This window comes from Eleutherodactylus coqui, chromosome 2 (assembly GCF_035609145.1).
Source record: "Eleutherodactylus coqui strain aEleCoq1 chromosome 2, aEleCoq1.hap1, whole genome shotgun sequence".
NCBI lineage: Eukaryota > Metazoa > Chordata > Amphibia > Anura > Eleutherodactylidae > Eleutherodactylus > Eleutherodactylus coqui.
Window position 1 is genome coordinate 206,318,961 of NC_089838.1, and position 15,534 is coordinate 206,334,494.

Consider the following 15,534-nt stretch of genomic DNA (forward strand, 5'->3'; position numbering starts at 1 on the left):
ATTTTTGTCTATTAACCCTTTCCAATCCACTGTCTGACGTCTTCCTACATTCTGATTGAAGCAGGTACAGCTCTAATGTCAGAAGATGTCCAAAAGGGTATTCTTACCATCTATTGCCAGCCACTCCGCTGTTGGAGCCTCTCTGGCGCACACACACTGGCTTTAGCCAGCAGATGGCACCGTTGTATAACAGCAAAAAGAGAAAGCCCTTTAGGAAACCCTGAATCCAAAATTGGATTGGAAAGGATTAAAATCCAAAGTGAATGGATAAAAGATTAATCTAAGTCAAGTCAATATTTGGTGTGACCACCCTTTACCTTCAAATCAGCATCAATTCTTCCAAGTACACTTGCAAAATGTCAGGGATTTAGTAGGATTATAGTTAGGTGTATGATTAAAGGTGTTGTCCAGTTGTAAACTACTGCTATCCTATCCTCATCAATAGTAGATTCGTAAGGTGCACTGCCTGGGACCCCCCACCAATCAGCTGTTTGCCAGGTTGGCATGCTTGTGAACTGAGCAGGTTTCTGCATGAACCAGACAGCTCCGTTCCCACTGCACTGCCCAAGTTTGGTATTGCAGACAAAGTTCACATTCATTTTAATCGGAAATTCGCCTGCATTACCATGCCTGGCTATCACATTAAGAACGGAACTGTCTGTTTTCAGCACAATTTAGTTCAGTACACAGTGAACAAGCCCAGCAAACAGCTGATCGGCAGGGGGTCCAAGCAACAAAAGCCTGCTAATCTAATTAATAATTTATCCTCAGGATAGGACATTAATAGTTTACAACCACACAACCTCTTTAACTAATTATACCAAAGAAGTAATAATGACCGTCATTTTCATGTGTAGGCTGAAATACTGTCATTAACTGAAACAGAAATAGCTATGTAGGAGGCTTAAAACTGAGTGACTAACATAGCCAAACTGTTACAAAGGTGAGGTAGTGGAAGACAGTTTCATGTCACACACCATGACAAGACTGAGCACAGCAACAAGCCACAAGGTGTGCTACTATATCAGCAAGGTCTCTCCCAGGTAAAGATTTCAAAGCAGACTGAGGGTTCAAGATGTGCTTTTCAAGCTCTTTTGAAGAAGTACAAAAATAACTGGCACCGTAAATGCAGTAGCCAGCCAAGGAAACTTTGTGTAGTAGATGAAAGACACATCATGCTTACTTTCCTTCAAAATCAGAAGTTCTCCAACACTGCCATCAGCCCAGAACTAGCAGAAACCAGTGGAATACTATTCTACTGTTCGAAGAATTGTGTCCAGAAGTGATGTTTATAGAAGAATGGCAGTCAAAATGTCATACCGTCGATGTAGAAAGAATGACAGGCAACTCTACTATGAACGAAAATATATGAACTGGAATGCAGAAAAATGACAGCAGGTGCTCTTGACTGATGAGACAAAATTTGAAATATTTGACTGTAGGATAAGGCAGTTTGTTCGTCGAAGGACCGGAGAGCCGTACAATAATGAGTGTCTGCAGGCAACAGTGAAGCATGGTGGAGGTTACTTGCAAGTTTGAAGCTACAATTCAACAGGAAATGAGTTGGGGAGGGGGCATTTTATTAGGATTAAAAGTGCCCACAATGCTGAAGAAGACAGGCAAATACTTATCTATCATTCAACGTCTTTAGGGAGGTGTTAGATTGGCTCCCAAATTATTCTACTGCAGGGCAAGGACTCCAAATATACAACCAATGTCATTAGTAACTACCTTCAGTGTAAAGAATAAAGAGTCCTGGAAGTGATGGTTTGGCCCCACAGAGCCCTGATCTCAACATAATTAAGTCTGCCTGGGATTACAAGAAGAGACAGAAGGGTTTCAGCAAGCCTACATCCACAGAAGATCTGTGGTTAGTTCTCCAAGATGTTTGGAACAACCTTCCTGCAGAGTTCCTTCAAAATCTGTGTGCAAGTGTACATATTTTTTTTGTGTTCACTTTGCATTTTATTAATTGATAAAAATAAACTATGAACACTAATATTTTTGAAAATTTTTTATTTTACAGCAGTTTTTCCACACCTGCCTAAAACTTCGCACAGTACTGTATGTTACATAAGTGTGTTGTAAAATTTAGTAGATTAAAAACCCAAAACACTTTTTCAGCTGCCCAAAATAAAGTTGGTAGATCTTGATCCACTGTCTACTAGCTTTTATGTGAATTGTCTAATGAGTTTATAGGTATATAACAAGAAAAAGTACCCCCGAGCTCCGGAACCAGGATACAAAACTTTATATTCATATTAACAATTTATTTTTGCGACGCGTTTCGACGGTTCACAGCCGTCTTTATCAAGCATTTCATGAAAATACACACATACATCTTTATATAACAAACAAATTCATTATTACTCACAACACATGGATACGGAGGACGCCGCGTCTCGGCGCCATCTTGGAATCACGAGGTAATCTCGTGTCATGATGCGTCATTCATCACGTGGTGGTGTTCACGTCACCCATTTCATTCATAAAAAAATCTCATACTACGATCTCTACTAAAACCTGTCACATGATCGCATCGATCTATCTCCCATGTGATATTATTCACGTCACCCATTTCATTCATAAAAAGATCTCGTACTACGATCTCTACTAAAACCTGTCACATGATCGCATCAATAGATCTCCCAAATTAAAACATGTATCATCCTACAGATATCACAAATATACATTATCAATCCTTATTATCTTTCTTCAATCCTAATATTAATAAATATCTCTAGCATATAAAATATATAATTAGATCATATGTATAATATGTATACCTTCTATTAAAACTATTCCGAAAGGGAACAAATCATAAGCTTCTCCTATATTCCCTCTAATTCAATAAATAATGTATAGAACCACACTTTGCACAGTACTGTATGTTACATAAGTGTGTTGTAAAATTTAGTAGATTAAAAACCCAAAACACTTTTTCAGCTGCCCAAAATAAAGTTGGTAGATCTTGGTCCACTGTCTACTAGCTTTTATGTGAATTGTCTAATGAGGTTATAAGTGCTGGCCCTTAACTGAGCCTCAAACAACCTGAATTCCTAACCAGTTCAGAGAATGAAACAGTATATACGTCTAACGGATACAGTAACTCAAGAAACAAGCCCAAGTTAGACATGACTGCAGTACAAGTCTCTTGCAGACACTCACTGGTATGTAGTTGGTGATGCCACACAACTACATACCTCAATAGTAAAAGTCTACTCTAGTCTTACTTACTCCAGGAATCCAGGTTTATGTTTGGCCTCCACATGAGGTCCAAACTGAATCTGGGTTTGTATCCCTCCAAACTCACAGGCCTTGTCAAATGATACAGGGTGAGAACCATTCAAGATGTCATCACGAGCCTAGAAAAGATAAAATCTTTAATCTCTGCCAAGAGGACAATTAATAGGCTGCGCTGTATCTAAGAGGAACAACTATAAAAAGTGAGATGTTATGAAATGCTGAAGATATCCATCTACTATAAATGATAGACAAAAAAGAGACAGTCATCACCTTTGAGTCCCATAAACCAAGACAGCATGCACCAGCAGATTGACTCTTTCTGCGCATGTACCTCCCCTTCACCTCTATGGGAGTGCATGAAGAGTCAAGCTGCTGGTGCATGAGGACTTCATAGGTGTACAGCGCTGGAAAGAGGGACCGGATGAGTATGAAAGATACCTTTCCTGGACTCCTTGTTTCCTCATCTTTGAGCCCCGTAACTTTGTTTATGGGTCTTAAAGGTGATGACTGTGTCCCTTTAACTGAACCCTCTTCACACCTGTGTCCTCACCCTTGTCTCTGTAGATTACCTGCACATACAGCAAGTTCAGCTGTACAGGGTCCCGGGAATCCACATTCTGATCGGAATAGAAGAACTTTCTACGGAGAAGTAAGGTTTCATTTTCATCAACTCCCTGCTCTCGAAATGTGCGGCTGTGATCGAGCCAATTCACTGAAATATCATGTAGTAGAATCAGTTAGATCTTAATTAGTCACTTATGAGAAATCACTTTTAGGTTAATGGGGAAAAAAAACCAATAGTAACAATGTTGCAGGACAGAAAATCTATGGCTTCTCAAGCAACTCTAAAACTATGTATAACAGCGCAAATCAAACTGTAAAAGAGGACAGATTATATCAGGTGTATTGATGTTGTCTAGAGATGAGCGAACGTACTCAGATAAGCACTACTCGTCCGAGTAATGTGCCTTATCCGAGTACCTCTCTGCTCGTCCTGAAAGATTCGGGACGCGCTGCGGAGCGGGGAGCTGCAGGAGAGAGCGGGGAGGAACGGAGGGGAGATCTTTCTCTCCTCTCCCGCCCGCTCTGCCCCGCTCCCCGCTGCGACTCACCTGTCAGCAGCGGAGCGCCCCGAATCTTTCAAGACGAGTACAGCGGTACTCGGATAAGGCACATTACTCGGACGAGTAGTGCTTATCCGAGTACGTTCGCTCATCTCTAATGTTGTCCTCTTGTTGATCACTCACACTCATCCTCTGTATGAAGCTTAGCTTTCAGTTTCTCCATTTTCTTCTCATCTCGGAGGAGAGTTCGGTCCTTCTTCAGGGTCCCAGTTGGCTCTTCTTTCTTCTCTTCCACAGTCTCCCGGATAAGAGAATATTCTTCATAGTTAGTAATACCTGCCACAGAGAAAGTATTCATGTCATCATCGTTACATTGTCCCGTTTTCAATATTATTTCCTTCTTCTATTCCTCTACTTCATCTGCTCTGGCTTCTCATTTGTGTTTTACATAGAACAGGGAATAATGGTTTCACCTATTCTGCTGCAGATGGTCACTAGAAGTTCTCCTACAGTCTTAGAGTCATCCACCATAATCATTTTTGCAGCTCCATCCAACATTCGAATCTTCTGTGGTCGCTGTTTCTTTTTATATTCCAAAACATCCTGAAAGAGCAATAAAATGAGTTAGACAGCCATAGTAAGTCATAAATACATTGGTTGGAATTTCTCAAGACGACAGCAAGCCTGGGCCATAATGATGTAATAAATGCTTCAAAAACCACCTGTGCAGACCTCACTGCAAGGAGTGGAATCAGTTTAATTTACTTAGGAGGTCGTAAAGAAGCTGGCCCAGTCAGGAGCTCATAAAGAATATACAAGTCAGTACATATAGGTGATGCTTACCTTCTATTTATGTTCCTCACATCTTTCTCTTTGGCTGCTTTTTAGTTCAGCTCCATTATTGCAGAGCTGTGACTACAGTTTATCTATAGTGTCTACAGGGAATCTGGAACTCTCTTTTCTCCTTAGGGAGAACATCTAGGTGAGTGGGGAGACTTATAAGACCATTCATGCTCCTCTGGGTAATATGCAAATAAGGGAGATGGAACAATACCTCTGCAGTACCACCTATTAGAAGGCAGCATTCCTGCAAGTCAATGTTAGACTTTTTCTACAAGCCTTGTAACAATGACTGGGAATTGAAAGCCAAGCCAGAATCCATACACAGTCAGCTGTTTTAGGGCATTTGCCCCTCATCAGTGTGCAGTAGGTTTTTTGGCTTGGCTAGAAAGTCTGAAACACAATCCTGTGACATCATTGGTTCATGCTGCTGCTCTCTCCTTCCCTAATGCTCTTCCTCAGGTTGGCTGCAATGTAGTCTCTCAGAGCTGGGTAGCAAGAACCCTGAAACAGCCTGCCTACTGTTGGGTTGCTCTTCTTTGTGGAGGAGTCTCTGCGTTGGAGAACATAAACTAAGGGCTAGAGTTTAGCCTGCGTTCCGGCTTTCTGTCTCTCTGTTCCGTTTTTGGAGCGATAAAAAGAAACAGTTCCGTCTTTACCCCATAAATTAATGTTTTTGGTTTTTTTTAATGGAAAGCAAATTAATGGTCACCATATAAAAATAACTATCTAGAATTAAAATAAAAAATATATAAATTTACTGTAAAAAAAAATAAAAATCCTAAACCAAATAAAACACATTAAATGTGATGAATGTATACATGGGTTTTTGGTGGGTTTTCACACTGCACTGTAGCACTATTTTCTCTTAACCTTTCTAGGACTGAAAAGCATGGAGAGGGGAAGAAATTGTGTCACAAAAAATAGCTGACTACAACTCTTGTCTCACAATAAAGAATGGCAGCTCTCTACACAAGGATAGGGGAGGGGTTTATTTCACAGATAGCCATAGTTATAAGCGGACAAGCCTCTTTTGACATGGTTTGGACTGGCTCCAAGGTTCTAGTTACTTTTAAAAATTACACTCCAGAATCTAACCTTCTACACCTATGGAGCTTGAACACGCTTCTACATACTTTTCAGCTCTCCCGTTACCAGGGTAGCATTCTCTTTTGGCTTAAGACACAATTGCAACATGGAAGATGATACAGAAGGCTTTTGGGGATCTTTCAGGTTTTCTAGGCATCTGGATTTGTGGAGACATCCAGAATTTACAGAGGATGAGGACAATAAATAGTTTATGGCATGGAGAAATAGAGACATCAAGAGTGTACAGCAGTTGCAACATTCTCAGGAAGCAAGATATATGACCTTTACAGAATGACTACTAGCATATGATCTCCTCGCATTTCTTACCGTATGGGCAACTGCGAGAATTTTTAGGAACTAGAATAGAACGCATCACTAAGGAATATGTAACTAATCCACTAGATTTACTTGTGGGGTCCTCTTGGAGAAAACGTCCACTTTTCGTACTGTATTTACACATCAGGGAAACCTATGAAATCTGAGCTATCCTTCCCTCTTTCAGAGGTGGGCATGGGAACTTAAGGACTCTCATATTTACCAGAAAATTATTGAGGGTCACCAATGAAATATGGAGAGAAATCGCACTTTAGTTTGATACATGGAGCCATCTACAGGTTTGATATTCCCTCTCACCCTAATGCCTTTGACGGCTTACATGCATGCCCCAAATGTAACCAGCCAAAACCTAATCTCCTATATGGTATACGGGTTATGTTCCAAAATTCAATCCTATTGGAAAGGATGTCAGATCTTTATTAAACAGTTTGCAAGATTGCTTTACTATTAAAGGGGTTGTCCCGCGCCGAAACGTGTTTTTTTTTTTTTAAACACCCCCCCCCCCCCCCCCGTTCGGCGCGAGACAACCCCGATGCAGGGGTTAAAAAAAACACCCGCACAGCGCTTACCTGAATCCCGGCGGTCCGGCGTCTTCATACTCACCTGCTGAAGATGGCCGCCGGGATCCTCTGTCTTCATGGACCGCAGGGCTTCTGTGCGGTCCATTGCCGATTCCAGCCTCCTGATTGGCTGGAATCGGCACGTGACGGGGCGGAGCTACACGGAGCCCCATTCAGAAAAGAAGAAGACCCGGACTGCGCAAGCGCGGCTAATTTGGCCATCGGAGGGCGAAAATTAGTCGGCACCATGGAGACGAGGACGCCAGCAACGGAGCAGGTAAGTATAAAACTTTTTATAACTTCTGCATGGCTCATAATTAATGCACAATGTACATTACAAAGTGCATTATTATGGCCATGCAGAAGTGTATAGACCCACTTGCTGCCTCGGGACAACCCCTTTAAGTCTACAGACCTGGGACTTTCATTTTCTTCTAAAAAACAAGGGTGGCAGATATGGTTCATGCTATCCTTCTGGTGGCCAAACGTTTATTAGCATGCTGGTTACATCTGCAAGTCCCGAAAATGTCAGATATTATACAGCAAACTAAACATGTTCTGCATATGGGAAAATTAGAAATACTGGTAGAAAGATGTGCAGAATCACAAGCTTAAAAGTTTTTCAAAAAATGGAGAATCTTTATAGAGGAGTTCCTTAGTAGTTCAGAAATCAAAGATTTCATGAGCCCCTCTAAAGATACTGCTTGGTACCTAATTTTGGATAATGCAGATCAGCTAGTGGAGTTAAAAAATAGATTGATTAAGAGGGGGTTCGTTAACGCGTTGTTTACTATGCTTGATTAAAGTCCACGAGTACATGGCGGAAGGGGAGGGGGTTTAGACCTCAATGTTGTTTATGGCTTATTATACATGCTTCAAGTTTACTGCTCAATATGTCAGAGATCTTTCTACAAGGGACTATGGGATGCCGTTTCAGAATATTCATCTGTCCTTTGCAAGACTAGGTGTTCTTTTGTAATTCTACCCTGTATTGTGTGCTTTATAGCAAAAAATGCAAATACCAAAAAAAAAAAAAAGTAGAAAAAAGAGCAAGCTCTAGAGAAAAAAAACTTTTCCACTAATGATGGCAAGACTGAGCAGGCTTAGCCCAGAAATATTCACAGAGAATTGGATATGTGACACATTAAACTTGGAACTTTTTAAGTTCAATAACTTGATTTTCATGTGTACTAGTATCAAACAGTTACATGCACATTCGTGGAACACACTGGCACATTCTCGATCTTCAGATCGTACCCCATTCCTCAGCATGTAATAATCCAGGGTTCTGCCAGCCTCCAGCCAGATTCCTTTCCTCGGATCTTCATCAGATAAGAAGAGACCAAAGTCGAATGCTGTGGGCAAAGGGAAGAGGTCAAGTCATACAGAGGCTCTGGGGTATGTGCCCAGTAGTTGGACACAGCACAACAAAGCACTGTTTCCTTGAACAAGAACCTCCATTGTACAAGACTGACACATTATTAACAATGGAACCATATGAAAAGTCCTAAATACACAGGGAGAAGCACTAACATGACAGTGTTCCTCTCTTCCACACTGTTTAAATTTAATTTAAAAACTAGTGTCAAGAATAAAGCGGTTATCCTTATAGCTAGAGTAGATTTGTGGTGTTACGTGTCAGAGCATAATAAACAATACCGGAGTCCAGGATGCAACATTTGTATTTCTACCATTACTTAAAAAATATGTGTTAAACTGAATAAAATGGGTGCAAATACCTTGGCCTGTCTGAGCCTCTGGGACCCGCTCACGGATGATCCGGCAGGCATCATACACCGCAGTAGATGGCTCAAACTGCATGGTTTTGACAACATTGCACTGCCGTACGCAGATCTTTAGCGACAGGGCAACCATGGTGACTGATAACTGGACAAAACCCGCAAGCTGAAAACAATGAATACAGTTAATACAGATAGATCTAAGTGCAGGTGCATATAACATTCACATCCAGAAAGGTCATCCACTTTGCTCAACAGTCTCAATATCAGTACTATAGATTTATACTACATACATAAATCTGAACGTACAATCCTACACTCATAGAACATATTCACACAAAGCATAAAAAGGCTTTATAGCACGGACATGACAAAGCTATTCGGATTATATGGTGGTTATACAACTACTATATTGGTCAGCACATTGCCCAGAATATAGGTTTACTTGGATCGCGCCTTGTACCTAGCTGACTCATAATCTAATCCCTCCTAATGGTTATCTAATAAGACTGTAGAGAAGAGGGTCTAGATAATGTATGGAAGAACCTATTCTAGAAACCTGTGCTGTGTAGCATTGGGCCTTCTGACAATCCTGTCCAATGTAGCAGCTGCAGTGAAATGCGGCAGCCCGGCCTGGAGTGTCTGATCAGCAGTAATACCGCACAATGTGCAACAGTATCTCACTGTGGTTTCCATTAACTACTGAACTCATCATGTCACAGAGAAAGGGACAGAAGAGAGCAACGAGGAAAAAAAAGGTGGGTGGAGAATGAAGAAGATATAGTGCAGGAAGTACAAAAAGATAAACCAGCAGGGACAGGAATGAAATGGAGAGGGGAAGGACAAACAAAAAAGACAAACCGATAAAGATAAGACATGAAGAAGACAGCAGCTGCATCATAAAAGGAAGAGAGGACAGAATGGAGATGCAGAGATTGTGAAAAGGGAAAAGAAGAATATCACTCTTCATACTGGACCGCAGACCGCCAATAATATGAGAAGCAGAGTAACAAGTAGCATGATCTGTCGGTGACCTTACTGTATGATGAGAGCTGTGAGTGTAACGGATCACAATGCACCCTCTCCTCTGGGAAACACTCCAAGAACAAATTAATTTAAGAAGAAGCACATGCGGCCCTAATTACCATTAAAGGGTGCGTGTCACATCACAGTCACCAAATCTGTCAGTGGCTCTTTTTTTTCTTTAAAGGAACCACAAAATGCATTACTGCTATTTTATCCTTCGTATTTTAGTCTAAAATGAACAATAGAGACAGGTCAATAGCTACACTGCTTCCCCGTGAATAAGCCCTAAACTGATTTTTCAGTATTTTCGTAGAGACTTGAAATATAAGTCCTACCCCGAAAATAAGCCGTCTGTATTATATATTTTTTTTAAAAATACCTAGCTAGCAGGCTGGGCCTGGGTCCTCCTGCTGCTACCCGGAGCTCCGCAGCGTGTCCTGCTGTTGTCATTCACCCACAGATAATCACTTCCTGGCTACGGATTCATAAACCCCACCTCCAGGAAGCGATGGCTCTGATTAATTCTCGAACACTGCTCAGCTAAATCTATGCAGTGCTTGATGAACCAATGCAATAGCTTATGATTGGCTGAGCAACTGTCAAAGAACCAAATCACACCCATCGCGTTGTGGAGGCAGGATTTATGAATTGGCCAATCAATGCCGCTGCTCAGCGTGTCGGAGCTCCGGAAAGCAGCGGGAGGGATTTGGACAGAGTCTGTTAGGCAAGTATAATAAGACCTAGCGCCTCTTTTGGGGCAAAAATTAATATGTCAGGGTCTTATTTTTGGGGAAACACGGTATATACTCCATGTCCACAAGAAAAATTATGACAATAGCCAGTTGTAACACTATTCAAATATATACTGCAACCAAATAAATACAACAATGAGATAAAACAAGGTCATGTAAAGTATCCGAAGTTGTACGGATCTATAATACAAGGCACAACATCCTCTACTCAAGTTTATGACTTCAGATGTAATCTCTCTTGAAGGCACTGCTGAACCTCATTGAGCTGTAAGTTGGGTTCAGTAAAATGTGGGCAGGGGTGTGCAGATATTGCAGGCGTAATATGTGCGCTAAAGTGAAATCAAGTCTTCTGCTCATTACAATTTTAGGCATCAAGGCTCCGTAAAAGGATTTTTCCCACAACTTAAAACTGCTTCACAACCACTCTGTCTTTCCTAGTTGCTGCTGACAGGACATGTGACTGCTGCAGCCAATCACTGGCTACAGAAGGTCAATGCTGAGGGCCAGTGATTGGCTGCAGCAGACAAGTGCTGGTCAGCAGCAAACCAGGCAGGACAGGTTGTGGTAGTGAAGCAATCTTAAAGTTGCAGGAAAACCTTAAGGGTGAATGCCCACAGGCCGATTTGCGCCCCATTTCCTGCGGCAGAAATCTGTGTGTTAATTCCGCAGTGGCAAGATTCTATTGAAGCCAATAGCTTTCTGCCTGTCAATGCACACAAGTGGATTTCTACCGCTGACTTCCATGAGCGGGGGAAAAATTGTGCATGTTCGATTTTACACGGTTTTCCGCCACGGGAGGGCTCCATTGATATCAAGGAATAGAGACCGTGGAAATTCACGAGGAAAAATGCGATCACTCGCTGCCCCTTTTTTATTTTGAATCGTGGTACTCCTGCGGCGGAAATCTGCATCGCTCATGGTCATGAGCCCTAATTCATAGTTTAAAAATTGTTCTAACATGGAAATAAAGACCTTACAGAACAATCATGCTACAAGTTGGCGAGCTTTACACTATTAGGCACCATTCAGATGGCTAAAACCAGGAGCGAGTCCAAAATATGGAAGAAGTACAACTCTTTTCATAATGCTTTCTCTCTCTGTGACCCACTCACAAATTTTGACATCTAAATACTGACCAAATATTGGCAACAGAATGGGGCCATTAATTGAGTAATATAAGCAACTCAAAAAACAAATATTTTCAAAAATGACAGCAGATCATCAGTTCAAGCAGCCATTTTGAAATTAGCAACCAATATGGCTGCAGTACCTGTTGAGTCCTAGTTGTCACTGACAAGCATGTGAAGGAATACATACAACTCTACTTTTCCCGAAGTCTTCTAGGTAAAGTGTGCAGAATGTAATGGAAGACATTGCCCAAAGCTGAGCGCCATGAACACCAGATCAACACTGTCAGCCAGCCTGAATGACATGAGTGAGCGATAAGCGCAGAAGAATAATCTCATGTGAAGAGATGCTTTTATGGAAGTACACTCAGTTCTCTGTACGAAGACAAACTTAACCGCTTAAGGTCTCTCTGGAGGCATTCTAAAGTAAAAATGCCGAGATTTATTGTCTTCAAATTTTCCATATCTATATTTTTGGGGGTGGGAAGATGTACTTAGAAAAAGGTTTGTAAAAAGGAAGCCATATGAATAATAAGTTACCCGTGTGGTGGTTTTAATGCCTGTTTTTTTTTTCAGTTATCAAAAATATTTTTGCAGCGTTTTTTCCCCCGTGACATATAGGGCCATCTTATTTAATTGACTTTTTTTCTGTTTTTTAGTTTAATTGTGGCTAAAAAAAATATATATATATATTTTTTTTTATTCATTCATATAGTTTATTTTTAAAACTAGTATATTCACACATGGGTTCCTCATTTTGTTTCGGACGTTTTGATATACAAAATTTGTATCGTTTTTGATTATAGGGCGCATATAGTGAATGTTTTGTTAGGCGTCGGCAGTGGGTCATTTTCCTGTATATATATTTTTTTTAATCTGTTTTTTTTTTACTTTATTTTTGTAACGATTTTTTTTTCTTACCATCTATAACCCACATGACGTCATATAAGACTTCTGGGGGTCATTCACGTGGTCGTCTTTTATTATCATACTTTTCTACTGTAGCTGGGGCATCGATAGGAGCCATAGTTAGAGAAAATCCTCCCCACGTAGTGACAATAATCACTAATAGAGCTGATCAGGGTCTGCTAAGATCCTGCAGCTCTACTGTGAAAGAGGGCGCCCGGCGGTCACATGATCACTGGGTCCCATTGTGGAAATAATACTTCACTCTTTAGTACATAGCGCTCAGTGAGTTCTATGTAGCTTGAAAAGTAGAAGGCAAAAGTGGTTAAAAACAGCTTCTCCCTTCTCCTCTGAGTCCTCAGCTGTAACTAACAGCTAAGGACGAGACATGCTCCTGCTTGACTGCAGCAGCGGAGGCTTTACTCCCGTGCCATATTTCTGTTATCATATATTTACCGTGCTTGGTCCTTAAGGGGTTAAAGGGGTATTTCCATTTTAGTGTTCTATGACTAAGATGAGAACCCTGCGGCTGTTTCCAAACCACCTTGCTGGTCATTAGGCTACCTGTCCACGGGCGTATTTTCAATGCGTTCTCCGCGGCGATAATCCGGCCGCGGGGAACGCAGTGCAAGCTTTCCATAGCGTTGCTATGGAAAGCGCTTCCCCACCCCACCCCCTGTCCATGAGCGGAAAACCATAGCGCTCCTCCGCTCACGAGCGTGATTCTCCGCAATAACAGCCTATCTGTCAGATCGGCTCAATGTGGAGATCCGTCTGCCGGCTCCTGCTCCCGGGTGGCGGCTCCCGTGGCGGCTCCCGTGGAGGATCTCCGCCGCGGAATTTCGATCCACCGCGGAATTTTGCAACGCCCACGGACAGGCAGCCTTACAGAAACAGCCAGTGTAAGGCTACCCCCGTGGCTGTTTCTGTAAGGACCAGCAAGGTGGTAGCCTTACACTGTTTCTATACCTCCCATTAAATTGAATGGGTATTAAAAACAGAGTAGCAGAGAGCGATACGCTATTTCTTTAACACGGGTGTGAAAGGAACAGCATAGCAGCATGCTGTGCTTTACTTTCAATAACTCCCATTTACTCTAATGGGTATTACGGAAACAGCTGCCTTGGTCGTTTCTTTAAGGCCTAGCGAGATGGTTGGGAAGCAGACGCTGGTTTCTCATCTCAACCATGAAACCCTGAGATGGAAATACCCCTTTAACCCTGTCATTATCATGGATCCATGTAATACGTCATGACTTGCAAATAAGGGAGATGGAATAATACCTCCACAGCGCCACCTATTGGAAGGCAGCATTCCTTCAAGCCAAACTTGTAGAAATGACTGAGAATTAAAAGCAAAGCCAGATTCCATGCACAGGAAGCTGTTTCAGGGTATTTGCCCATCATCAGTGTGTAGCAGAAGCCGGGCTTTGCTAGTGACACCCGTCCCAGGCGCCTCACTAGCAAAGCCAGACTCCCGCTGCACACCGATGAGGGCAAATACCCTGAAACAGCTGTCTATGCATGGAATCTGGTTTTGCTTTTAATACCCAGTCATTGTTACAAGGCTTGTATAAAGAGTCTAACTTTGGCTTGAAGGAACGCTGCCTTCTAATAGGTGGCACTATGGAGGTATTATTCCATCTCCCTTATTTGCATATTACCCAGAGGAACATGAATGACTTTTTGAGTCTCCTCACTCACAGTTTAGGTGCTCTCCCTAAGGAGAAAAGATAGCGTTTCAAAATACAAAAAAAGAGAATTTCCCGGGCCAAGCAACACCTCCACTGGACTACTGAAGAATGGAAGTTCATCAGATGGACTGATGAATCAAAATGCAGGGTTTTTGTACGCCATCGAGCAAGTGAAATGAAGGTTCCTGAGTGTGTGACACCAACTGTCAAAACATGGAGGAGGAAGCATGGAGGTCTGGCGCTCTTTCGCTTGATCTAGAGCTGGAAACTTGCATGGGGTGACTGACAAAAAGTGCTATCACAGCATTGTTATATGCCATGCAATAACTTCTGGTGTATGCCTAGTTGGGCAGGGGTTCATATTACAGCAAGACAGTGATCAAAATCATATTTCTAGGTTATGTCAGAACTACTTAAGATGACAAGAAGACAGTAGGCTTAAAAAAAAATGGAATGGCCTGCACAGCCTCCAGACGTAAACCCCATTGAGCTTGTTTGGTATGAACTGGATTGAAGGGTGAACACAAAGCAACCTACAAGTACATCACATTTATGGGAACTTCTGCAACAATGTTGGGAAGAAATGTTGAACAATATCTGAATACAAGTGTAGAAAGAATGCCTCAATTGTGTAAAGCCCTTCTATCAGCTAGAGGCGGCTACTTTGAAGGGTCAAAAATCTAGATTTAATTTCCTGAAACAAAGTTACTCCATTATTTTTATTTATCTTGTTTGTTCTATGCTTTCATTTCAGACATTAAACTGTGTAAATAATAAATCTTTTGACTGGTAGTGTAGATAAATAAAATGCATTCCTATGGAGGCACGTACACGGTCACATCGGGGGCAGGAGAATTCCAGAACTAGACTATTCTACAAGTCTGATAAACAATGTCATTCAACAGCTGCAAAATGGCAGCATAACATAATGCAATGTGCGAATAAGAATTCATACAATTTACTGAGCATTTGCAGTAAAATACCACAGCAACAAGAACAGCCTTAGGCTGCTCTCACACAGGCGGATGCAAAAACGCACCATTTGTCTGAGTTTTCAGAGGGCATTTAACACACCCCATCATTGCAATGGGTGATGAGGTGCGTTAAAAAAAAAGTCCCAAACAAAAAAAAACCCCACAGTAATAGAGACGAGCGA

General features: G+C 41.7%; 1 protein-coding gene across 3 annotated transcripts in view; it reads right to left on the reverse strand.

Moving 5' to 3' along the window:
- The window catches only part of TLN2 (talin 2), a 207,339-nt gene that overhangs the window by 104,408 nt on the left and 87,397 nt on the right, over positions 1 to 15,534 (reverse strand). For all 3 annotated transcript variants that reach the window (XM_066592321.1, XM_066592320.1, XM_066592322.1), the window contains exons 3-8: positions 8,875 to 9,040; positions 8,393 to 8,490; positions 4,784 to 4,913; positions 4,494 to 4,646; positions 3,816 to 3,958; positions 3,238 to 3,365 (exon numbers count right to left, since the gene is read on the reverse strand). In XM_066592321.1, coding sequence (XP_066448418.1) covers positions 3,238 to 3,365; positions 3,816 to 3,958; positions 4,494 to 4,646; positions 4,784 to 4,913; positions 8,393 to 8,490; positions 8,875 to 9,010 — 788 coding nt within the window. In that variant the 5' untranslated portion in view covers positions 9,011 to 9,040. The remainder of the gene's footprint in view (positions 1 to 3,237; positions 3,366 to 3,815; positions 3,959 to 4,493; positions 4,647 to 4,783; positions 4,914 to 8,392; positions 8,491 to 8,874; positions 9,041 to 15,534) is intronic.